Source organism: Hyalella azteca, unplaced genomic scaffold (assembly GCF_000764305.2).
Source record: "Hyalella azteca isolate HAZT.00-mixed unplaced genomic scaffold, Hazt_2.0.2 contig5430, whole genome shotgun sequence".
NCBI lineage: Eukaryota > Metazoa > Arthropoda > Malacostraca > Amphipoda > Hyalellidae > Hyalella > Hyalella azteca.
Window position 1 is genome coordinate 380394 of NW_025935620.1, and position 27173 is coordinate 407566.

The 27173-nt window shown below is 35.7% G+C and overlaps 3 protein-coding genes across 3 annotated transcripts in view; 1 reads left to right on the forward strand and 2 right to left on the reverse strand.

The window, feature by feature from the left end:
• Positions 1 to 3857, forward strand: part of LOC108669228 (macrophage mannose receptor 1) — a 42680-nt gene extending 38823 nt beyond the window's left edge. Inside the window, exons 45-47 of the mRNA XM_018156532.2 lie at positions 324 to 383; positions 2258 to 2398; positions 3635 to 3857. Coding sequence (XP_018012021.1) covers positions 324 to 383; positions 2258 to 2398; positions 3635 to 3723 — 290 coding nt within the window. The 3' untranslated portion in view covers positions 3724 to 3857. The remainder of the gene's footprint in view (positions 1 to 323; positions 384 to 2257; positions 2399 to 3634) is intronic.
• Positions 3858 to 10996: 7139 nt separating this feature from the next.
• Positions 10997 to 16380, reverse strand: LOC108669229 (ubiquitin domain-containing protein 1). Its single transcript, XM_018156533.2, has 6 exons — positions 16208 to 16380; positions 15538 to 15673; positions 14862 to 15085; positions 14148 to 14272; positions 13187 to 13320; positions 10997 to 12438 (listed from the first exon to the last, which is right to left on the reverse strand). Coding segments are annotated over exons 1-6 (708 nt in total). The 5' UTR covers positions 16296 to 16380; the 3' UTR covers positions 10997 to 12437.
• A 4759-nt stretch (positions 16381 to 21139) lies between these two features.
• Positions 21140 to 27141, reverse strand: LOC108669224 (G-protein coupled receptor moody). Its single transcript, XM_018156527.2, has 8 exons — positions 27116 to 27141; positions 26901 to 26954; positions 25616 to 25743; positions 24947 to 25097; positions 24351 to 24408; positions 23056 to 23191; positions 22384 to 22536; positions 21140 to 21336 (listed from the first exon to the last, which is right to left on the reverse strand). The coding sequence occupies exons 2-8, from the start codon at positions 26927 to 26929 to the stop codon at positions 21191 to 21193; spliced, it is 801 nt and encodes a 266-aa protein (XP_018012016.1). The 5' UTR covers positions 26930 to 26954; positions 27116 to 27141; the 3' UTR covers positions 21140 to 21190.
• Between the last annotated feature and the right edge of the window lie 32 nt (positions 27142 to 27173).

Sequence of the window (27173 nt, forward strand, 5' to 3'; positions counted from 1 at the left end):
CAATTCCTAGCTGCTCAGTTGCTGCATCATTTCTTCATAAATTGGTTTAGCTGTTTTCTAATGTTTTTCAGTATAAACTAGAATGATTCAACACCGAATATCATCAAACTCGAGACTATCATTCGCTTTATTACTGTGCAGTGACTGCAACACTGCATGAATTTTATATATGTTAGTTAATACATTTAGAATTTGGAGGATTGAATTGAACTGTGACATATGATATAGGATTCGAATTGAACTGAACCTTGACCTAAAACTAACATAATTTCGTAGTAAGTCGAAGATAAAGTATTTATTAAAATTCGATGGTTTGCTTGCAGTTGGTGGCGAAGGGCTACCGCCGTCCTCCGTGCAGCCAGGCGTGACCACCAAAAAGCCTGGTAGATAATTCAGGTTACCTTATCATGATTAATTGGTAATTATCATGTCAGGCGTGACCACCAAGAAGCTTGGTAGGTAATTCAGGTTACCTTATCATGATTAAATTGGTAATTATCATGTCTGTCGTGACCACCAAAAAGCCTTGTAGGTAATTCAGGTTACTTTATCATGATTAACTGGTAATTATCATGTCTGTCGTGACCAGTAGAAGCGTGGTAGGTAATTCAGGTTACCCTGTCATGCTTAACTGGTAGGTAATTATCGTGTCCGTCGTGACCACCAAGAACTTTGGTAGGTAATTCAGGTTACCTTATCATATTAACTGGTAATTATCATGTCAGTTGTAACCACCAAGAACTTTGGTAGGTAATTCAGGTTACCCTATCATGTTAAACTGGTAATTATCATGTCAGTCGTGTCTGCCGTAACCTCCAAGAAAACTGCTATGGTATTCTATTTGCTTTTTAATGTTAACCCGGTAATTTTCATGTCTGACGAGACGAAGAAGCTTGAAAGGTTCACCATTTTACGATGTTGAACGAGTATTAACTTACCAACCTCAGTTACGGTATTTCAAAAGTTATTCACGTTCGTGAAATTTATAAGGAATTTCATTTGTTCTTATTGAGATAATTGATGATTATAAATTTATTTACATTTCTGAACCTGGTTTGTAATTTAGCTACAAACAAAATTTTACTTTATTTAATAGCATATTTAATTGTTGATGCAGGATTAAGCTAAGAGTTGTTGAGATCAGTCAGCAAACGAATTGATTAAAGCAATTGTGGCTTTAAGAAATTAAATGAAAATACTTAAATAATTCAATATAAATATTATGATTAATTACTTAGCAATAATTAATTTTCGAAAATTCGTCATTTTGCTTACCAAATATAGTTTATTTACTTATTTAATATAAAATATATTAATCCTAACAACAATTCCCTTAAGTAAATCATTCATAAACAAGTTTCGTCTTGAAAATAATAATTTATAATAATAATATAATAATAATACTATTTGTGTACACAATTATCATATAATAATACTATTTGGTAACACAATATTAATTTTAATAATAATACTATTTGTGTACACAATAATAATTTTAATAATAATAATATTTGTGTACACAATAATAATTTTAATTACAATACTATTTGTGTACACAATAATAATTTTAATAATAATAATATTTGTGTACACAATAATAATTTTAATAACAATACTATTTATGTACACAATAATAATTTTAATAATAATATTTATGTACACAATAATATTTTTAATAATAATTCTATTTGGTAACACAATAAGAATTTTAATAATAATACTATTTGGTAATATAACAATAATTTTAATAATAATACTATTTGGTAACACGATAATAATTTTAATAATAATACTATTTGGTAACACAATAATCATATAATAATGCTATTTGGTAACACAATAGTAATTTCAATAATAATACTATTTGGTAACACAATAATTTTTTAATAACAATACTATTTGGTAACACAATAATTTTAATAACAATACTATTTGGTAACATAATAATTTTAATAATAATACTATTTGATAACATAATAATTTTAATAATAATACTATTTGGTAACACAATAATTATTTTAATAATAATACTATTTGGTAACATAAAAATTTTAATAATAATACTATTTGGTAACATAATAATTTTAATAATAATACTATTTGATAACATAATAATTTTAATAATAATACTATTTGGTAACACAATAATTATTTTAATAATAATACTATTTGGTAACATAAAAATTTTAATAATAATACTATTTGGTAACACAATAATAATTTTAATAACAATATTATTTGGTAACACAATAATCAGTGAACAAGAACGGGTTGTCTGGGGGCGCCGTGACGGGCATCGTGATAGGCAGCCTCCTGCTGGTGGCGGTGGTGGGCGTCGTGGGCTACTCCTACAGGAACAGACTACCTGCTCCCTCTGCCCTCCCCTCCTTCCTTACACGTGAGTGTTCGTGTGGTGTTAGTGACGCGTTCGTGTGGTGTTAGTGACGCGTTCGTGTGGTGTTAGTGGAACATTCGTGTGGCGTTAGTAGTGTTATATTCGTGTAGTGTTAATGTCTTGCGTGCGTCACGTTCGTGTGGTGTCAGTGGAAAATTCGTGTGGTGTTAGTGACGCATTCGTGTGGTGTTAGTGATGCATTCGTGTGGTGTTAGTGACGCGTTCGTGTGGTGTTAGTGACGCGTTCGTGTGGTGCTAGTGATGCATTCGTGTGGTGTTAGTGACGCGTTCGTGTGGTGCTAGTGACTGCCCTCCCCTCCTTCCTTACACGTGAGTATGTTCGTGTGGTGTTAGTGACGCGTTCGTGTGGTGTTAGTGACGCATTCGTGTGGTGTTAGTGACGCATTCGTGTGGTGTTAGTGACGCATTCGTGCGGTGTTAGTATTATATTCGTGTGGTGTTAATGTCCTGTTTGCGTCACGTTCGTGTGGTGTTAATGAAACATTCGTGTGGTGTTAGTTCAATTAAGAGAAGCGCTTATTGTTTACGATGATTGTTTTTAATTATTTGTCTTGCTTTTTGCTTTGCAAATTAGTTCGTTAATATTTAATTACATTGTTCCTAAATTTCAGAGCGGATACATTGACTATGGACCTGTTTTCACTAACTGATTTGATGCAATATTGAAGCAATAAATATTTGTAACATGGTATGATGTATCAACAACACTCGAAATTACAGTAAAGTAAACTGAGGTATAGTTAATCTGATAAATATTCGAATATCCTTTATTACGTTCCACTAAGATGAGTATAATAAATCCTTGTGTCATGCTAAAACTCACGTGAATGCACCTGACCATGAGCGAATGAAGGCAACTTTACCATATTTTCACCTCCAACTTAACCCTTACCTTCTTACCCCCATAACACTGATGTCATTGTCCATAGGTTGTGATTGTCCAGGTTGTATTTGTTGTGTTGTACAGGTTGTGTTATGGCTGTAGTTGGGTTGTACAGGTTGTACTTGTGTTGTACAGGCTGTAGTTGGGTTGTACAGGTTGCACTTGTATTGTACAGGTTGTAGTTGTGTTGTACAGGTTGTAGTTGTGTTGTACAGGTTGTAATTGTGTTGTACAGGTTGTACTTGTGTTGTACAGGTTGTAGTTGTGTTGTACAGGTTGTACTTGTGTTGTACAGGTTGTACTTGTGTTGTACAGGTTGTACTTGTTTTGTACAGGTTCCAGTGCTAGAGGCGCAGCTGGCGCGTCTTCATCGGACGACTTCGTGACGCTGGCTGATGGTGAAGAGCAACAGAGCAAGGCGTGAGGTTCGAACCCTCGACCCAGTGTTATGTTCTGCACTAAGAAAAATGGAGAGAATTGGTCCAAATGGCGACGTACTTTTTCCCCTTGTCTGGGTCTTCCATACCCAGTTTTTCCCTGCAGTATCAGTGCTACGTAAAGAAAGTGTCAACATTTTTTACAACATAACATTCATTTTTCTAAGTGTGGTGTGTAAGACTCGGGCTTAACGGCGAGCTTGAACCTCTACGTTGAACCCCAAAAATTAGGAAAAAATGTGGTTTTAGGTTATTTATGTGTAAAGTGATGTAATCATTTTGTGAATGTAATCTTGTTCAACCTATAGAAAGATTAGGTATAGTAATCAAGTACATTAAAAGTAAATTTTGTCTGAAGCTATAAAGCTGATTTTTGTAGAATCGTTACTCAAAATCCGCTGTTACTTGATATTCTACGTATTTTATCTAATTTTTGAGACTTCTTCCCGTTTTTCTGTTTTACTCGATTAAAATTTAAAAAAAAATCGGTAGACGGTAGTAACAGCAGTAGATGAGTAACAGCAGTCCATGAATGAGTAACAGCAGCCCATGAATGAGTAACAGCAGTCCATGAATGAGTAACAGCAGTCCATGAATGAACAGCCCATGAATGAGTAACAGCAGCCCATGAATGAGTAACAGTCCATGAATGAGTAACAGCAGTCCATGAATGAGTAACAGCAGCCCATGAATGAAGTTTCCCGCAGTGCGACTGTACCAATTTATCTTATTTGGAAATTAGAAACACGAAAAATAATGCAACAAAACCTGTGGATAACCGATTGAAAAATGATTTTTTTATGAAAGTTACGTCCAGGTCAGTTTTCCGTGTCCATGAATTATTAATTTACACTTGCGCAGACTTAATATTGATTAAGGCTTGATTATTTCAATAGAAGATGCGTAAATTTAATATAGATAAGTTTACGTTAATAACTTTTACTTATGATCAAAGTTAAAAACAAAGCTAACGTTTTCAATATTTATTTTAGAAGTAATAAATACATCCGTAGATATAACTACATTATAATAATATTCGTTTGGTGCCCATGTAATCTTAACATTGACTATAATACGTTAAAATGTTATGTATGCGTTGTAAAATAAATAATACATTTATGTTATGTATGCGATGCATATGAACCGGCCATAAAAATGATATAGCAGTAGGTTTCGCATTCATGTTTGTGCAGCAGTTGAAATAATTTGTTTACCAAGTAAAATTGTTTGCTCAAAAGTCCAGTAAAATATGACTTACAACTCAGTATTTTCAATGAGAAATTCATTGTTGCATTTTTGCGTCTAAAAATCATGTATAGTATCACATAGCTGGAATTTGAATTATCTCTAAAAAAAGTAAACTTCGACATCAAATTTATATTATTTTTGCCCAAGCCCAATTAAAATGTTCATCAACTTTTAGAAGTTGGTGCTGGAAAGAACAGGTAATGAAAAACTCAGCCTATAAGTGAATAGCTGTATTTCAAATCACAACTTATATGCTAGTAGACTATGTTGCAAACCCAATATATCCAGGAGCAGCAAGTGAGGCACATCCTAGCTTATAGTAATAGATAATCCCTAGGTAGGATGTACTAGGATACTATAGGATAACTAGGATAACTAAATAACTTAGAGCATCTGCTAACTGTTGTTCTGCTAACTGTGCGAGAAGATCTTTGCTGCATCAAATGATATAAAGTTAATGTTTCTTCATCAAGTCGAAAACATAATAAATCATTATAGATTTTATTGTACCTGGAAAAGTAGAGTTACTATTCGAAGGCAGCTTGCGTTCGCTGAAAAGCAAATAGAAATTAACAGATATTAATGTAATTTAAAATAATAAAATTAATATCAAGTCCCAGGGAAAAACATTGACCTACAGAAGAAAATCTCTATAGCAACATTTCTTTGAATCAAACCAAGTGTAATTTAAAATAAAAAATATTTAACAAATACGCTCACTGAACAGAAATAACAGCTCTCTCTTAACTACGTTTCTCAAGTCTACGACGTAAATAAGCTTGATTGTGATCTCGATATAATTTCACCTTCTTTTTATAATAATGTCGTATAAAATTCTAAATTTCTTAATATTTTTATTACATTAATTCAAAATCATGAACGAAACCGTTACATAAGCACCAAGTTATTACCTTTTAGGTGCCGTAATAAAACTAAAAACAAACATTATTTCATCCTAAAAAACAACACAAACTTCAGTAGTTTGGTAAGAATAGCAATATTAAAAAATTAAATCAATAGCTAAATTAATAATTTTCTACATTCTCCAGGAAAACGCCTGTGTTGCGGTCATAATAATAATTAATAAAAGAAATACAAAATGTAACTAACTGGACTAAAGCAGTAGGTACCTATAGAGATGGCTATTAATAAATTTATTTAATAAATGAAGAGAAATTAACCCATTCGAAAAAGAGTTACACAAAAGCACGCACTCGTGAAATCGAACCTACTTTTAAATCTTTACTAATCTTTAAAAAATATTAAACATAACTAATGCTCAAAATTAAAGACTAGCCACTTCGTTCCGAAAATTTGTCTCGTAATTGGCCAGGAGAAATATTGTGCTTTAAGTAGGTATCTTATAAGTTATTGAAATTAGATACGATAGATAAGGTTTACTTATAAACGCTATCGTAATTCGTATCTTTGTAATGTAAAATTAGAACACAATACAATGCTTGAATATTTACAAGCTGACAAAAATCGTTCACATTGATGAATTTCCGCAACCAAGTCATTCTAGAATTGATTAGGATTAAACTATACGCGCAAAGTAAATAAATTAAATACGTATTTTACCTAATGCTATTTTCTTAAGGATATTTCGAAATTTACTTACCAGCTGTTGAAATTTCTGAAAATATATGACCTTATCGAGTGTTATCTAATATATCACTAGTACATCCCACACATTAATGAACTCTAACATCGTCATTTTATTTCATCCGTTTGGGTAAATGTTGAACTTTACACCGGACATAGAGAAAGTTTCGATTTATTGAATGCTTCACTTAAGTACTTAATTTAATTGTGTCTGAAAATGACTAACATCAATTTTGTTGCATTATGTTCATCAACTCAAGCTTATAATCAAACTAACCAATTATATGCTTGCAACTTTAATATGTTATCATCTAATAAATAATCATAACGATAAAGCTTTAAAGTAAACGATAAGACACTTGCTGCATGCGTCGAATGCAGCCAAAACATTCACATCATTTTAAAACAAAATTTTTTTCATTGAAGTGATGTTACACATCATCATTTCCAAACATAATATTTTCTTCGAAGTACTATTACACATCATCATTTTAAAAAAATTATGTTTTTACTGAAGTACTATTACTGATTACACATCATCATTTTATAAACATTATGTTTTTACTGAAGCACTATTACACATCATCATTTTAAAACATAATATTTTCACTGAAGTACTATTACACATCATCGTTTTAAAATATAATATTTTCACTGAAGTGATATTACCTATCATCATTTTAGAAACATATTTTCACTGAAGTACTATTACAAAACATCGTTTTAAAACATAATATTTTCACCAAAGATTGTACCGCAGCTGCCTGTGTAAACATACACACGAAACAATCCATTCACTTCTACTACAGGTTAGCGAAGTCGCAACTATCATTTAAACTTTTTTTAAATTCTAGATTAATAATAGGTCTTAAATTAGTGTTATAGAGCCAGGCACTTAAAACCTCGACTTATCTTCCCGGGTATTGTCAGGAGTTTGTGCAGGATTCGGAGGAAGAGGTCCACAAGTGAAGGATATGGAAGGAGGGAAGCTGTAGCTAGGAAATAATAGGGGTTGAAATTGTTATAGATGTAAAAAAAGTTGTAAAAGGAGAAAGATTAAGGAGGGAGGATGTTCGTAGGAGGGTGGAAGGTTGTAGCGAGGAAATAATAGGGGTTGAAATTGCTTGGATTGTTATAGATGAAAAATAGTTGTAAAAGGAGAAATGTTAAGGAGGGAAGAAATTCGTAGGAGGATGGAAGGTTGAGGTGTGATGAAGGTCCAGTAGGTAGAAAAGTTAGCAATGATTTTTGAGGAACATAAGGATGTGTTTTGGGACGCGAGTCTACGAGATAGCAACTTAAATATCATATTACACTATACTATATTATGTATAATACTACACTAAGATTTATTATAGTATCTTATAGTATTTATAGTATGTGAAGCATCGACCGCTTCGTAGCAACATATCAGAATAACGCATCTTAATTTATTACAAAGAAAATATTACAGATAATTTTAAAATGAATATCATCACAAGATCACTCGAACAATTTTAAGAAAACGCGGCAAATAAATATGGTCACGAGATCATTCCAAATATACAATACAAGGTCCAAATAAAAACTACACAATAGAAAACATTACAAAAACTATACCTTCTAAACTAAATATTAATAATGGAAAATTCTGTTGGAATAAGAGACGCTATTCAATTTTATAGAGCACTAATCTATTTGATTATTGGATTTTTGGAACTGACCTCGTCAGTTTGCAGATACAGAACAAAGACAATAAGTTTCAGAGGTACACTTAGACGCGTAAGTCATAATAAAAAATATCACTGTACTTTCTAGGGGCCATACTTTCAAAACTCGCAAAGTGAACGTAAGTACTTACGCTCTATTTTCTTGTCTATGATTGGAGGATTTTGCTTGAAAGGCCGTCAATGATTGGCTGATGAACTTACGATGTCTTAACTTTTTTTTAAATTATGGGCCTAGGTTATTACGATCCGGTTTCTCCTGGCAAAACGCGTATTGTGTACACCTTCGCTCCGTGGGTGAGAAAGTATGTCACTGTTTGGAAAATATGACTCATAAATATTGTCTAGACATTACGCTAAATTTCGACAAAATTTCTGCTTTTCATAACTAATTTTAAATAAAAAAACATCGTAAAGTTGGAGGTGCCGATGCGTATTTCGAACGCCATACGAGTACAGCGAGATATCGTAAACAACTAGCCGAAATGTTAACAACTCGTTAGTTTATCAACTTATTAGTTAACCATTAACTTTGTTGCTAACAAGATAGTCAACAAGTGACGTAGTGACATGATTATTAAATACTCGGATGATGGTTCAATTTTCGCGCAAAATTTGTTGAAAAGTTCAAACTTGAAGTTCGGTTGTTACGGTCACGTGTGAGTAACAAACTTGGCCAGACCTTGTTGAGGCTAAGAGAAAAACATGGATCGATTTCAACAATTCTGAATTCAAACTTAAGTCAAAAAGAAGCTCATATCAGGGATTTCATTTATACACTTCAGATAAGTATATCATTATGAATAAGAGGACGAATTTGCCGGCACTAGGAGCAGGGTTGGCAATGATTAAATCAGACTGATTAAATCATGTAATTAAATCAGACTGATTAAATCATGTGATTAAATCAGACTGATTAAATCATGTAATTAAATCAGACTGATTAAATCATTTGATTGCAAAAAAATTTAAAAAATCACTAACCCTGACTGGGAGTGACTGTTTAAATGCTAGTTAATCGTAGACGATAAAACAACATTAAATCGTAGACGATAAAACAACATTAAATCGTAGACGATAAAACATAGCAGATTGTTTGAACACAAGTGCTGTAAATGCGCAGTTTGATTTAGTATAAATAAAGACTAATCAGATAGCTACTTAACCCACTTGAGTGAGAGAATGATCTTTCAAGATAACATTTTATTATACGAGATAAGTGTAATACATGAGACGAACGCAAACAAGTTCGTGGCAGGTTAATATTAATAATTCTTATGTAAAACATATGATCTTACATCCACACATATATATACAATACATGCTACAATACCCAAGCACTAAATTTAATTAATGATGGTTATCTCTTACAGGATCATTAATTTGATCTGTACACACCAATCATGGAGGTTAACTACTCGTTAACGTGGGTTTAATTTAACCTGTACAAAGCTTGATTGCCATAGATAACCCTAATATGACACTAATTTATATCACTGTTTTATCTAACATCTATTACTTAAACTATTATCAATGCAGATCATCGTGTAGGCCATATCTACTAACCTAAAATACATATACGGAGAGAAGCTAAATTCCACTGTTCTAATATCTACAAAGGAAATTCGAAATTTAATAATATTTATTAGAAAATACATATTTCAAAAAACCTCTAATCCAAGATAAATATCACTTTTCAAGAACCCCTATTCAAGTTCACCAAAGTTATTGAGAACCCCTACCTCAAGTTCACTACAAGACTTCAAGAACCTCTCTTTATTAATTTTAATACGATATTTTTTTTTAATATTTGCGATATCGTATTTTTTAAAGAAAAACTTTAAAAATTTTATCAGTTTATATGATCCCCTCGTAAACCTAAAGCAAGTTACCCTAAAAATTTGTTAGTTTTGAAGCCAAATCTTCACGCCACCAGAATGCCCTATTTAAGCCATAGAATATTAATAGGCTTCAGATGATATTTTTAAAGACAATAAATTTGAAGTCAAGGTTAAAAAGTTCTTGACTTGTGCGAAAGCTGTGCGAAAAAATTATTATTTGCCCATGTAATAGTTTGTGTAGACTATTCGTCTTGTGTGCAGGCACTTAATTAAAGCTAGTTAAATACAACTTCCATACATAATGAACACTATCCAGTATTCGAACTAATAATAAATAATCATCCTGTACTTCAATAATAAAAATGAATATTTTATGATGTAAATATGTCACGATAAGGAATATATTTAAAACAGAGGATTTCACATTTAGTAATTTGTTGCGACTCTAAGTGAGTTTCCTTCAAAAAAATAAAGAACTTTGTATAAAAAAAATGAAAATTCATATGAAGATTATAGTTAGAAGACATAAATAATTGAGTGTTCAAAAATATATTTAGAAAAATGCATTACCAGGCTAAAATACAAAGATCAATAAAGTGGATTGTAATAGAAACATGATTTGCATGAATAAATGACATATACAGACAGAGCAATACACCAATGTCTCCATATGTTGGGTACCCACTCTTGTACACTGTCAGAAAAATTACCGTTAACGGTATTACCGGCGTTTCAGTGGCCGGTCGGCACGTGAAAAGAAACACCGTGTCGCCGTTTTTATTCTAATTTAACACTAGAAATCCGTAAAACATCTGATAAAAACGGCGAATCAGTTTATTTTCTTGGGGCGACCGGCCACTAGAACGCCAGTGGGACCGTTTTTTCACCGTTTTTTTCTAACAGTGTATGGGACGGAGAAATCGTTTCATCAAAATTCAGTGCCGCCCCAGCTTCTGATTGCCAGAAGCTACCGTGCCTCTGAATTTTGTCTTGGGTGCGGTTGTGCGGTAGCGTATAGCGGTTATGTGGGGGCGGGGGGAATCGTGAAAAATTATTGAAAAATAAATTTTATTTTTATTGTCAGTGGGGGTGAAAGGGGCCGGCGAGGCATGGCAACCCTCCAGCACTGTTTAAGCAGCACTGTTCTCCACTAAGTTTCATTTCCATTCAAAATGAATAATAATGATAAGACGAATAAACAAATAATAGAAGATAAACATTTTCGAAAGACGGCAACATCAATTTATCTCCAGATGTTCCGTCTTGCACAAACTGTAAATCTTTTCTAGTGACTTCCACTCAGCTTCTTATTGACATATAGGGCATATGCATCACATTATTCATTTTGTGACTGATGACATATAGTGCATATGTATCACATTATTCATTTTGTGACTGACATTTCATGTTGTGTGACTCAATTTATTCTTATTGTGACTCACAAGCAGACTGAGTTGAGCATATAACCTTACACTACTTCACCATCAAGCAACCAAGTCAGGTCTAAATAACACTATCGTATTATCTCAATGTGCGAAGCCATCAAATGACAGGTAAATCAAGTTTTATTATTATTAAGAAATTCATAAGTCACCTTACTCCCGGTAACATATCTAATAATTTGGAATCATCACTAACCGACAAATCGTTCTTAAAGGTTACAAGAAACTTTATTTGAAGACCAAACCTTAATAACGAAGAAAAAGTATACAAATTTATGACCACTTGATTCATAAATGTTGAGTAGCACGTGTACACAGCACGTAATTTAGGCAGGTTACTTGCGTAATTTAGGCTGGTTACTTGCGTAATTTAGGCAGGTTACTTGCGTAATTTAGGCCGGTTACTTGCGTAATTTAGGCAGGTTACTTGCGTAATTTAGGCAGGTTACTTGCGTAATTTAGGCAGGTTATTTGCGTCTCTAATGAGATCCGCACGAGCTGAACTTGCCGTGATCCGCAGTAGCGCCGATTTGGGGCGTTAAACTTCGCGTAAGAATGCAAGTAAATGGCATCCAGAAATGAAGGTTGAGAATTTATGGCTGTTCATAGAATTTATGTAAGTTTGATAGCTGAAGGCTGGGATCAACGTGGAATTTATGTCAGTTTGATAGCTGAAGGCTGAGATGGATGTGAAAATTATGGCTGTTCAATAGCTGAATGCAAGGATGAATGTGAAATTTATGTCTGTTCAATGGCTGAAAGTTGGGATAAACTCAGGGTTTGAGGAAAAACGTGGGGCAGGATCAGGCCTGGAGGACTGAAGCTCTAGTTTGTAGCAGCAGCTTCATCTTACACCGTCTCTGCAAATACAAGACAATGACAATCCTGGCAGAAATGCCAATATAAATGTAAATTAATAAGTATTAATTGAATTTGTAACGTGACTATTGAGCATTAATGATTCTCATTTAACATAAATAATTCAAAAGTTATAAGATATTTGTTCTTTTGTTAATTATCTTCGTGCGGTATTTTATTGTGAAGACTACTACATCATTAAAGTGACGGATACCCCAAGTGTTTATACCCAAACATCCTTTGAGCGCCAGTACACGAATAATGACGGGAAGAATGTAAAGCAGTTAAAGTAACACAGGAGGCAATAGAAAATATAACTAAAGATAACACTGAAGGTAAAGCAGAAGATATATTAAAATTGCTACCTTCAACATATCGATAATATTATGATATAGTATACTTCATTCCATCATATTCAAACTCTTAAGTTGCTTATCTGGAGTCGCATGACGATTCAAGTCAGCAAGCTTCAGTGAAGAGACTTCTCAAGAAATGTTATTGTGTCAAATATACGGTAAACTGATGATAAAGATTATGTTGATCACACGTGCTCAGTGATGATACTCACCACACGTGCTCAGTGATGATACTCACCAAACATTCTCAGTGATGATACTCACCACACATTCTCAGTGATGATACTCACCACACATGCTCGGTGATGATACTCATCACACATTCTCAGTGATGATACTCACCACACATTCTCAGTGATGATATTCATCACATATGCCAAGTGATGATACTCACCACACATTATCAGTGATGATACTCTGGATGACATGGTTGTGGGGGATGTTGAACTCGTTGATACGGAAGCGGTCAGGTAAAAGGATGCCGCCATAGAACCAACGCTGCCGCACCTCCCCGAGATCCTCTTGCTCCTGCAATGTTCATATAAATTTACACTGCTTTCTAATGTTTTAATTTAGGTGCTCTATACTGTCTGGTCATTTGATAGCTTTTTCACATCTAATTACGTTATATCTGGCGTATGGAATTTGTTAAACGTAAATTTATTGACGTGACATAATTTTGAGCAAATTTTTTATTTAAAATGTGAAATTCCATATTTTACAGAAAATTTTGGTATCTCACTGCAAAATGCAGTCTATGTACAATAATGACTGAGACTAAAATTCGTTAATCTGTTCTTCTTGGAAGGTAAATTGTAGGAATTCAAATTGTAAACAATTGTTTATGAAGCCCTGATCAGGAAAATTTTGCAGAGAATACTAAAAAATATTAAGTACCGTCAACTGGGGTGACTTCGGCCACCGGGGGTGACTTTGGCCACCATTACAACAGAAAAAAAAAATGGCAGCAAAATAAAATAATAAATGTTGACCAAAGTGCCTGGGGTGACTTTGGCTAACGTTTATCATTTTGTTTTGCTGCCATTTGTTTCTATTGTAGTGGGTGCCGAAGTCACCCCAGTTGACGGTACAACAGAGGACGGTGGAGAAAATCAAGCGTGACTAGCTTTGAAGTTTTGGATTAAGAATTGCTACAATGTAGTACAAGACTACTATCGTAGGTTTACAATTTGGCCGCAAAATGAGCATGTGGTGGCAAATGCATATGTTGACATTCTTGTACTTTCTAGTATTAAGTATTTACTCCCATAGGATATTGCATAAAATTTTGAACTAAATCAGGCACTAGTCAAAAAATCCCTCGTTTGCCAGCATGAGTGAGCGTAGAGTAGGACCTTGAGGAGCTGCTTGCACTCAGCGATGGTGTCGAGAGAGTGGACGGGCAGTTTGATGTCCTTGGAGGTCGTCGAAAGACGCACTTTGATGACGATCTCTTCCCCAGCCACCCACCCGCCTTGCTCTGTGGGGTGAAAAATACTTAGCACAGGGCAAACAATACAGCTGCTCTTGCCTCCACTGCGTGTATATGGAGAAATTCGTTGATTTTTAGAATCATAAAGTAATCATGATTAGTAAGTTATCACTTACAATCTAGAATGGACATTTGAGTTATATTAGAAATTTTATATTTTTAACAGGTGCTTGAATAACATAAAAAATAATATTCATTTGATTCTATTAGGAGCAAACCTTAATGGTTTCAGCCCTAAACTTGGGAGCTCTAGGTATTTAACAACACACACAGGGGTACATTCAACAGTCGTTTGTAATTCATGGTAAATGTGATTATTAGTAGTGGTGGGCAAATCTTGCTCTGGTTGACTAAAAATGGACAATTTAAAAATAATACATAAATAAATAAATTAAAATACTTCCATAAATAATATATCATCCAGCAATGGAACCTAGTATATTGAAAAAATAAAAAATAATTCTAAGAAACAAGCTGAAGAAAAAGCACATGGGTAAATCATCATAATAAAAATTATTGCAAACAAATAAAAGAACACTCATTATCCTTAAATTGACTTCAATATCAAGAAACTTGCCTGAGGGCAGAGATGCACTCTTCTCCCATGCAGCAACAACATTGACAGGCAGCGACAAACAATAGACAGGTAGCTGGTAGCGGGTGCCCAGCTCATCATAGCAGTCAGTGAGGCCGCCATAGGGCAATGTGATGTTTGCTCCATCAACAATAGCCTGCGCCAAACCATAATCTTCACTCTCAAATGCAGTGGCTGCAGCCTTCAGTGCATCCCATATTTCCTTTCTGTAAATAATATTAGTGTTTTACTCTGGAACTTAGAGATTTCACATCACACTTCTGCATGAAAGAAAATGATGCAAAGGCCCTTCTGCAAGTACATTTTCATGAAAGTTTTCATTCAACTGAAAATCTGCCCAAACTTTCTCCTCATAACTGGAATATTATCCAATATTACTGGAAATGACAACATTCAAGCACTTCAGTACCTACCGTCAAATGGGTGACTTTGGCCACCACTACCTATAACAAAAACAAATGGCAGCAACACAAAAAAAACGTTGGCCAAAGTGACGGGGTGACTTTGACCAATGGGGTGACTTTGGCCAACATTTATTATTTTGTTTTGCTGCCATTTTTTTCTGTAGTGGTGGCCGAAGTCACCCCTGGTGGACGGAGTCACCCCAGTTGACGGTAGGCAGAGCAGAGTTTAACACTGCTCATTCTAGGACCTTCACCTGCCATCAAAAGCAGGTGCTGTGTCCCAGAATTCTTCTCTTTTGTCTTGAATTTGCTTCTCAGTCAATGGCAGGTCAGACTTCCACCGTACTGCCTCATGGCGTAGTGAAACATTCTTCCCAACACCTCGGCTACCTGGAAAAGTTGGGAAAAATGTCAAGTTACATATTACCATTAGAGCAGATAGGTAGTATAATCAATAAACAGTGGTGGTATAATCAATTGGGCATTTTCAAGAGAACAAGTAGGAAATAAAAATATTAGCATCACATATAGTATCAAAATTGATGCTATGTAAATGATACAATAATGTTAACTAGGTACATTTATAGCAGCATGTTGTGCATGATGAGCAAACTGAAGCATTAACCCATAATTGATAATGCAATGAGAAAAGCTTATTAGACTGTTTCTGGCCCCTGGCATGATTACATAATACAATAAATAAATTAAGTAGTGAGAAATTAAAATGAAGATCACTTAATTGAAACAATTTTTCATCATAAAGCCTATTATCAGCTTTATTTAATTTTTGACAAAGGAAGCCACAATGATTCTTGACCAAACAAAAGAGCAGAATTTCACCATTAAACCAGGAAAAGCAGGCTTTTGTATAAAGCTATATTGCTTAATTTGTTAGAAGATCAATTATCAGGAGTAGTGGAGTACCTTGTGGAGAAGACACAGATGCCGCAGGCTCTACAGAGGACGCCCTACTGGGCGAACGGTTCCTCAGGTTTCCTATGCAGCCTCCCATAACAATGTTCTCATCCCTGTTTTGAGAAGCCAGGCACTGCTATGCATTGCCCAAAATATGGTACCTAGCAATAAATTAAATTCTGTAAAATTATATTCAGAAGCAATAAGCCAATATAATGTGGAAGTAATAATTTACCATAAAAATACAAATTTTTCTAAGACTAGTCTTCAAAAACCAATTCATTGTAAATCTACACATGATGTGATGACACTAATTTTGATTTATGCCATAATTTTTTTCAAACAAGATTGATTATTCATATGCACCCATTTTGTTTACTAATCTTTATTCTTTATTTATATACTGTCTGACATCAATCAAGGGAATTTTTGTCTTGTACTTTACTACTTGGGTAGGTTTTGGGTTTTGCCAACTTTCCAACTTGGTTTGCTAGAATTTCAACTAGTTTAATCTTTAATGTCTAATTGTCTATTCATGTCTTTCATGACATATTTCATGTCTATTCATATTCAGACTATTGTATTCTATATAACTATGTGAGTCACAGTGAGTGCAAAATTTCAAACTTCATCAGAACAAGCAACTTTGGAACCACGTCCACAAAGTTCAGTCTGAAACAATGAATTTCAAACTTCCTACCAAATTTGAGCCAATGACAATGAATAAGACAAATATCCAATAATATGAAATATGAATCATTATTTGAACAACTCTAGTCATGCACTCATGCATTGCATAATCTGACTCCTCCTCGGCATAAATGATTAATGATGAAGCATGATACTGATAGCATATTAATTTGTGTTTACCATGAGATGCTTGGTGCTAAAAACAAAAGTAATAGAATAGAATAGAAGTGTCAGCATTGAAGAAATAGGCCTATGGTCTGTTGCCGATTCTTGAACTTTTCGTGACTTGATTCACAAGGGATCCGGCCTTTGGAACCCGATCTTTCCATAACTGATGATTGATTGAGATAGCTGCTGGACTTATTGCCTGCTCCGTAATTTGCTAGGCATTTTAAGACTGAACATATGCTCCTGCATAGCTTCGTCTAGTCTGTTTTTGAAGATGTTCATACTCGGAGCTTCAACGATGCTATCAGGGAGGCTGTTCCACATGTCGGTGACTCGAAGCGAGAAGAATGTTGTCGCATGGATGTGTTCCAACGCCGTTTTTTTAGTTTATAGCCGTGGCCCCTGGTGTTGGTTCTTGTTTCAAATTCTAGTAATCCTTCTGGGACCTTGTATAAGCCATGAGTATATTTGTATACTTCAATGAGGTCCCCACGCAGACGTCGATAATGGAGGCTTGGAAGCTTCATAATCTTTAATCTTTCCTCATAGGACTTGCCTTTCAAGCCCGGAACTATCCTCGTTGCGCGCCTTTGAACACTCTCTACTAAATTTTTGTCCTTTTCAAATTTCGGTGACCACACGACGTTTCTGAACTCCAGGTTTGGGCGCACGAGAGCAACAAACAACTGCTTCATCGTTTCTATACTAGAAAATCTCTGATCCATTTGAGTACATTACTCTCAATTCCCAAAGACTTCAATTTACGCAACAACCGCTCATGTGGGACACTGTCAAATGCCTTGGCAAAATCGAGGTATACTGCGTCTACTGGCTCCCTTTCGTCCAGCAGGCAGGTCCATTTGTTCAGAGTCGACAAGAGGTTAGTGGTGCAGGTCCTGCAGGATCTCCCGGCAATAAAGCCATGTTGAGTCTGATAGGAGATTATTAGCAGTCAAATGATCTATCATTCAATCCCTCACAATAGATTCCACTACCTTGCAAACGACACTTGTCAAACTGACAGGGCGAGTCTCCCGGGCAGCTTTTGTCACCTTTTTTGAACAATGGTGTCACTTGAGCTTCTTTCCAGTCAGCCGGCAACATTCCTTTGTTCAAAGTTTTTTTAAAAAGTGACGTCAGAGGGCTGTCTAGGACAGTTGCTAATTCTTTGAGTAATCTGGGGTGGAAGCCGTCTGGTCCACATGACTTGTTTGGATTTACAGCAATAAGGCGCTTGAGAACCTCTTCTTCTTGTATTTGAAAGCTTGTGAATTTAGAGCCGACTGGGCGCTCCTCAATAGCTGGAATACTGTTCAAGTCCTCTTCAGTAAATACGCTACTGAAAAAATGATTAAGTACGTTGGCTTTGCCCTCATCAGAGGTCAGAGGATATCTTTCGCTGATCTACTTTCAAATCAGAAATATCGTCCTTCATCTTGCACTTCGAGCTAGCGTATAAAAAGAACTTAAAGAAGGCTTTCAGGTTCTTTTTCGCATTTTTAGCAATACTTTTTTCGAGGGTTTTTACAGCGGTGCGACAGCTTTCTTTGGAACCACGTCAACAGGGTCAAGGTCAACAGCCAGTAATTTAATCAAAAATATTTCAAAGTGAACTACATCGTCGTTTTTGAGAATGAAACATCGATCAACAACCAACAATCATCTCACGAAAAAGCAATAGACGGTGAGCCCGTAACGTAAGGCACAGCCAACCATCGCTAAGTTTATGGCATGACTGAACCAGCTGATCGAAAATTTTCGGATGCTCGAGCCTTACGCATTCCATTTCCACTGCGGATTACTAAACATATGTTCCGAGAGATTACAATTTTCGAACATTTATACGGCAACAGTGGTTATTAATACATTATTTTTTTCCCAACTTGCATTTGTATTTAGATCTGAACGAATTTGTTTTTTAGAAATTAAAATATAATTTTAAACTTTTATCCAACGATTAAATATAAGTTGTCCCTCCTTATTTTCTCCTAGTATCAAGTTTTTTCCAGTGATTGTGATCTATTTTCAAAAAAGATTTTCATATCATAAATTAATTCGCATTCATCAGTGACTAGCTCCGGCTAACCCGATTTCCAAGAAGTGGTTTTTGTATGCCTAAGAAATCAACATCTAATAATAATTATGTCATACATTTTTACACTCTTCTCTCACCTTTACAGTCCATGAAAATGATCATAATTGAATGAGATTGCTTTTGCACTACGTTATGAACAAAAAAAAATGTAGGGTCGTTTGTTGCAAAATTGTTTATTTGTTACATCAATATAATTAAAATGGTATAAAATATTTTCATTACCTTTCACCTAAATAAAAATTACCTACATTGCCTATAAATGAATTAATACTACATGAAAACTTATGCTTACAATGTAAACCGAATTGCAAGTGCAATGCTAGAACTATTCACTATTCAAAGGAAAATACAATATTCAAATAATATATACATTGAGATGTTGAAAATCAACCATAGTGTAACCATTACCAGGTTGATGAAAGAATGGTATTTTAACCAAGGTGTTAACAACCTGGTTAAGTTTGGCAAACAGTTTTTGTTTTCAGGTGATCCTAAATCATTAAAAATGGAGAAATGAATGAGAAATGGAAAAGAATTTTTCCAAATAGAGATGCACCTTCCGCCCTTGTGTTGGACATTTTGGCCCAGTTTGGCCAGGAAAAAATATAACTCAGTACTCACTGCAGTGAGTGACAGAGAGCGCATTTTCTCGTCGACGAAAACGTGAAGTCACGGACAGACGGACGGATGGACGGACATGACGAGCACAATAGGGAATTTTTTCCATAAATGAGAAAATGTGCTAAACATACGTATCCGTGCTACACGCAGTAAGTGTGTCAGTATTTTGGGCAATATGATCCATCCACTTATCCTATTCTTGAGAAATGTTGCTGGGATTAAACGACTTTCAAAGCTTCAATTAATGGATAGAATCCGAAAAATAAATAAAAATCACGCAATTAGTAGACAATTATTGGTTGAGATCTAAATTTTAAATTAGACAAACGAAAGTTAAACTTTCAATCCGAGTAATCTTGTACACATTACTGGATTCTAAGCTAACATTCAATTTGAGATACGGTATACTAAACATTATAAATGCAAACGTATTTGGATATATATGGTGGAGGAAAAATGGATAGGCGGGAAATATTCGTCTTGAATTGAAATTCATGACGTTATGTTGAAATAATTTCCATGCTCAAAAGAATCAAATGCTTTAGGTTTAGCAAAATAGCAGTCACTTTACTGGAAACTTAGTTGTCACAAATGACGTTTCTAAGAAATTCCAATCAAATAACAATCAACTAACAATCTTCACATTACTGAAGATTGCGAGTAGCACGCTATACATAACACAGCTTGTGTTGTTCACTTCGGTAAAGATTGTCTTCTCACTTTCAACCGATTTTAATGTTTGATTCTATAAAAAACGCTGGTTAGGTGCACTTAAAACAAATAAACGGGATTTAATTCGTAATGCCTCCACTTTTTAAACAATGTTAATCTTGATAAATTCTATTTAACGTTAGAAGACATTCACTGAACTTCAATATTAATGTCGCCGTTAGGCCTGTTTTAAGAGGGCTTCAACACCCCCCCTAAAATATTTTCACGCCACGCTATTGTTAATTTTATGTTAATTTATTAAAATTATCGATATTTTCAACAGAAAATTGTGAAATGGCAATTACTTAACAGACGTTCACTTCAATATAATGGGGCTTGAATATGTAGTTATTAATGCTGTAAACATATACTACTTCCTTTCTTCCTTGCTGTACTGAAAATGTTTCTATAGCTGCTTGTTAAATCATTATTTCTTTGACATTCTGTTTGTACATCTCCTGAGGGCTTTTCACTCGGGTTCTTAAAACCAAGTAACGCCCTTGTTTTAATGTCTTTTTTTAATGTATTTTTCGCGTAATTTCTCATTTATGGGAAAATGCGCTATTGTGCTCGCCATGTCCGTCCGTCTGTCTGTCCGTGACTTTACGTTTTCGTCGACGAAAAGTGCGTGCTCTGTCACTCACTGCAGTGAGTACTGAGTTATATTTTAATTATAATTCTTCAGTATAAAATAGATATTTTAGCAACTATATATCAGGAATTTGCTTGAAGACGCCGGCCAGCGGCACGTCGACGAACGCTGACGCTGGCGCTACAGCTGCCGCCAGCTCGTCTGCCTCGACGTCGATCTTGTCGACGTTGGGGTGATACGTCGCGGCAGATCTACGTTCCCCTGTTAGTCATACGACGTAATTTGAATGGTAAATATCAATTAAAAACCATTCATTTTTAGGTTACATTAAAGCAATGTTTCATAAATTTTGTTGAGAGTCCCTTTCTCCTCTCAGGGCAACTTATCATCAGGGGTCAACAAAAATTATCATCAGGGGTCAACAAAAATTATCATCAGGGGTCACCAAAAAATTATCATCAGGGGTCGCAAAAAATTATCATCAGGGGTCAACAAAAATTATCATCAGGGGTCATCAAAAATTATCATCAGGGGTCATCAAAAATTATCATCAGGGGTCACCAAAAATTATCATCAGGGGTCAACAAAAATTATCATTAGGGGTCACCAAAAATTATCATCAGGGGTCACCAAAAATTATTTTCAGGGGTCAACAAAAATTATCATCAGGGGTCAACAAAAATTATCATCAGGGGTCACCAAAAATTATCATCAGGGGTCAACAAAAATTCTCATCAGGATCACCAAAAAATTATCATCAGGGGTCACCAAAAATTTAATTTTGAAAATTGCTAAGTAAATTCACCACACTGAGAGAAATGGTTGGGTCTGTATAACCCACATAGATGAGTCAACCGCGTCCGAATTGCGATGCACTTTTTTGACTCACCCGCCCTTTTGTAGGTCATACTAACCTATTACTGGCCCTTTAAATATCAAGTATGACTCACTTCTGGCATCAAGTCACACCTATTACTGGCCTTTTAAAATTCAGGCATGACTCATTTCTGGAATCAGGTCACACCTATTACTGGCCTTTTATAATTCAGGCATGACTCATTTCTGGCATCAAGTCACACCTATTACTGACCTTTTAAATTTCATGTATGACTCATTTCTGGCATCAAGTCACACCTATTACTGACCTTTTAAAATTCAGGCTTGACTCATTTCTGGCGTTAAGTCACTTTTGACACCCCAAAAAAGTGTATCGATATCTGGACGCGGTTGACTCATCTAACATCTAAGTATGTCATCCAGACCCACCCATTTTACTCAGTGATAGAGGATGGAACACTACAGGCTGACCTGAGCTGTGCATGGAGAAGGATCGAGTCGCCTGTCGTCTGCACAGCAGCAGGGCGAGGTAAGCCTGTCTGTATTGCTTGTTCATGACCACGTAGATGACAGGGTTCACGCAGCACGAAGTGTAGATCAGCACGTAGGCCACCACGTGCAACACTGAGCACATATTAATGATATTACACCTCATAAATCATGGAGTACATGTAATAATACTTAATACTATTTTGTTATAGAATATACATTGCAAATGCATTGACTTGCTTAAAAATCAAGTACGAAATCAAGTAAGGAACTCAACTATGTATGTTTGTATAAGACACAAGTAACCGCACCGTAAAATTTCTTCAGTAGAGTAAAGCTATACAAAATATAATGTTGTCATGAATTGCACGAAGATCATTATTCAGAAATGATCTCTTAGTAAGTGAAAATTAGCAGCAAGTCTAAAGCATGGCCATGGATACAAGTTAAATGAGTCTCTATGAATAATTTTGTTCACCACAATTTCTGTAACCAAGAATTTGAAAGCAAAAAAGCCCAGTAAATAGATCATACCTTCGGTGAAAACGTATCAATTGAAATATGCTGATTTTACTTGACATTTTCTTTATTTTAAAAGTACAAGGGTAACTTAAGACTTAGGCCAATTGATGATATAATTACACGCATAAATACCAGGGTATCTGAGCTTCGTATCGAAGGTCTTGATGAGCGTCATGGGCAGATAAGTTACGAGGAACGCCACGAAGATCGTCAGCACCATCTGCGTCACCCGCCACTCGTTCCGCCGACGACGTATCTCCTTCTCCGACTATGACGTTCAACAATAAAATATGTATAAATATAATAAAATAAATCAACAGGACCTATAAATGCAAAATGTTAATTCAGGAACTTTAAAATGCAAGCACCAAAAGAGAGGCTAAATTTTAAACTCGTCACATAATTACAGACTAATCAAAAAGTGCGATTAATAGTCATTTTCTTTGGTCCTCCAACAAAAATTTTAAAAAATGCCCAAGGGGGCAAATATTCACGTTATAAAACAGATTAAATTGATTATAATAAAATAAAAATGGAAGTAGTAAAAATACAAGGTGTGTTTTTAGTTTGCAAATGTTTCTGATTCAGGATCTTATAATTGAAAGCTGTATTACCACACCTAACTTCCTAATAAAGCTGCTGTGTGGTGCTTGTGAAATAACTCTCTACAGCGCCGGAAAATATGTACCTAATTCAAGAGGGAACAACATTATGTTAGTTAGATGGAATACCATTAAAATAAGTAGAACCAGTCGTGTGCTGAATAGTAGAAAAAATAAACCATTCATCATTTAAGAAGATAAGATATGTGATTAGTAATTACTAAACTGAAACTGTACAGGACAAGAAATTCTGGATGAATGAATTGATGAGCGTAGGCACAATGTCACTCTAGTGTACACGTTCATTGGTGGCGCAACCACAAACGAAAGTTTGTTAACAATAGGTTGTTCGGTGTAGACGTGTCTCAAGTGTTTTTTCACTTGTAACTAGTTTTTATTCACTAGTATTTTTTCACAAATATTTGTACAGAAACGTCCGCGAACTATTTTCAATAAACATGTTTGAAGCCGGAGTCTGGCCATCAATGCTGGAAATCATTTAGTACTTGATCGATGATAAGTGTAGAAGGTACGCGAGATCTATTAATTAAATAACGAATTATTATTTTTATTTTTAATCTTTGAACAAGTGAGTCGAAATATGAATGTTTCTTAACAGGAAAGTGGCCTGATCACATGAAGCTAAGTAAAATCATCATTGCTGAATTATGTAATAAACTCGATTACATAAGTTAATGGAGGGGGAAAATATAATATGGCGTAAAATTGAACATTCATATTATTTAGTATGAACTTTTCACATATATTTTATTTATTATTACTTAAAATAATAGCAAAATATCGATGCTATAGTTTTTGTCTGACCTGCTGTGGCGCATGGGCGCAAGATGGCCGTCGGTGGTTCAGCATCCTCCGCTCAGACCTTGAAAACGAAATCAATATTTTTCGGCTGCTTGAGGTTTCTACAGAAACCAAAAATTGTTGACATTATACTTAACATATTTTATTGTTAGTGCGTTCAAGATACTGCAATAAAAAATCAAAGTAGCTCGAAATAGTTTCAGGGTTTTGAAATGAATTAGTCCCGAGCGTAGTTCTTTAATAATTATTGTACCTGCATTTGACGATAGCCAAAAAGGTGTTCACTAGCAGGAAATTTCTCACTCGAAGTAACCTATTTAACTCTCATTATTATTTCAAGGAAAAATAATTGCACATTAATTCTAATCATTAAATCCTATACGGCTATACCTCCTAATCATGGTGCTCCTAATACTCACTCTTCGACTGTCTTGAATATAAGGCAGTAGCAGACGACGATGGCCAACGAGGTGTCCACTAACATGTAATATCATGCAATAAACTTTCTATCTGTCATTGATATTTCAAATAAATAAATTAATAAACTTTAATCTGAATCATTGAAATTTTTTATTTGTACTTATTTTGAGAAGACTTACTCCTTGACGGTCTTAAAGATGAGGGAGTAGCAGACGACGATGGCAGCCGCTGGCACGCAGAAGCCGAGGCCGAAGAGCACCTGCTTCGGGTGCTCGCCGGACGTGGACAAGATGGTGCAGGTTTCCAGCCACGGGTCGAAACCAAACCGACCTTTGGCCAAGTTCTCAAATAATTACTAAATATATTTGAATTACCACACGATTGATAGCAATTAAACGGCCAATATTTAATCTCTTGTCGATTTCCATATCACATAAAGAGCGAAGCAAATTTTTTGAAGCTAAATAAAATTTGAGCACATACATACCTACTGCCGTCGTCCCGTCACACATGCGGGTTGCTTACATTGCGACGCTCTGGCCCCGCAGGCGCAATAGTAAGAGGTGGAGCTCCCATATTCATAATTACTTCAATCTAATGTTTGTGTCATCGTTACGTGGAATGTATTCGTTCCATTAGTCTTGCTGATTTACCGAGTAACTTGTATTCGCCTAAATTAATGGAGCGCGTTCAGTAATGCTCGAACCGAGACTTTTTCCCAAGTATCTTCAACCGAGTCTATGACCAAGTTCTGTCTCATGTGCCAGTAACGCCAGCATCATCATAAATTAATTGATATAGTTAAATTAATTGTAATAATATCGAAACATTCATAACAATGGACTCACCCCAAGAAGAAAGCAGTGTTGGGAAGAGCATGACTAGAGGAAACATCCAACAGACGAAGATCATCCCACAGACCCACACAGGTCTGTATATCCTGCTATACGAGGCCGTCTGAGTGATCATAATGTACCTGAAACCCGCCACAAAAACATTATTTATCATCATAGGCCAAATATGCCTGGTAACAAGGGGCAACAAGCTCACTGCGGGTCATGGGCCCATATAGCGGGTTTCCCGCTCAGCATGCCAGAAATTAGTCCTCAGACTCTACCGCCGGTCGACAGTTGCATTAGTATAGTATAGTATCTTCGGCATTGAAGAATAGGCTTGGATAGGCCTGTCGCCGATTCCGGTACTTTTCTTGACCAGACTGGCCTTTAGATCAAATCTTTTTAACGGACGGTAGGTTTAAAATCGCTGCAGTGGGCTGCATGGTGCGGTTGTATGTTGTATTGAGTGGTTATGTCGGCAAGTTACTTGCCAATACCAGTTCCAATTACCAAAATTCTTGCAATACCTAAAAGAATCACTGCAACCCGACCACACAGGCTAATTACACCCATATATAGTTATAACTGAGACTCGTCCTATTGGCGCTGCTGTTTTTGCCTCATTGTAGGCCATATTGGCTCAGTTCAGCCTGGCTGTAGGGGTGTATCGGTGCTACGTTTGATCTATGTTCAGGCTGTGAGTGTGAATGAAAAGTGTGTCAGTATTTTGTTGTTGTTGTAATTGCCCATCCTGGTAGTGGCGACTAGGGAGAGGGGGTGATAGGTCAGTTTTTTCGGGCACTCGGTACCACTGGTAGTTCTACGACCATGACTGGCTCGCTGACTCGCCAGAACCATTTTATTGCATTCCACAACACCCTGGACAAGCCAGGTACTCATTTATCAACCAGAGTTGGATGAATGGCTGAGTTGACCGTGAGCTGAGCTTCCCGATAGAACTTGTCCTTATATAGTGGGACTCGAACCCGGGCGCTGGGTGCGAGAGACAGAGTCTCTCACCACTGCACCACCACAGCTCTGTCAGTATTATAACACCAATACCCATTCATTTTTCTGAGTTTCCCCTGAGGCATGAGGCATTCGGTGTATAATTTCTCCTAGGCAACCCTGATCTGCTTTATCATTTATTTTCTCTAAAGAGACTGTTACTGATGGACGTACGGGTAAGCGTCCGCGGAATTAGCATCTGTTTCAGTTGTAACTCTTGAGTTATAAGATCAAACAATATACAGCTGTTATAGCTTCCACCTGTTAATACAGCTGCTACAGCTCTCACCTGTTAACGGTAATCATAGCGATGCTCATGAGTGAAGCTGCAACGTTCCAGTATCTGCGGAACACAAAAATATGTGAGTAAATGTGATATGTTTTGCAACACTCACATATGTGATATGTGTGTGGATGTGAATGAATTCCGTGTATGTTATACCTCAGTAGGGGTACTAGGGAGCATAACACGCATCAGTAGGGGGACTAGGGTGCACAACACACCTCAGTAGGGGGACTAGGGTGCACAACACACCTCAGTAGGGGGACTAGGGTGCACAAC

Bases quoted from the DNA above. Each gene is read 5' to 3' on its own strand.
- LOC108669229 (XM_018156533.2), bottom strand. From the start codon at position 16,295: ATGGGAGGCTGCATAGGAAACCTGAGGAACCGTTCGCCCAGTAGGGCG. The intron at 15,086-15,537 runs GTGAAGGTCCTA...TATTATTTACAG, and splicing joins GCACCTGCTTTTGATGGCAG to AAAGGAAATATGGGATGCAC. The intron at 13,321-14,147 runs GTCCTACTCTAC...TGAACATTGCAG, and splicing joins AGTGCAAGCAGCTCCTCAAG to GAGCAAGAGGATCTCGGGGA.
- LOC108669224 (XM_018156527.2), bottom strand. From the start codon at position 26,929: ATGAGCATCGCTATGATTACCGTTAACAG. The intron at 25,098-25,615 runs GTGAGTCCATTG...ACTTGGCCAAAG, and splicing joins AACACTGCTTTCTTCTTGGG to GTCGGTTTGGTTTCGACCCG. The intron at 21,337-22,383 runs GTCAGCCTGTAG...TATGACTAACAG, and splicing joins CTTCTCCATGCACAGCTCAG to GGGAACGTAGATCTGCCGCG.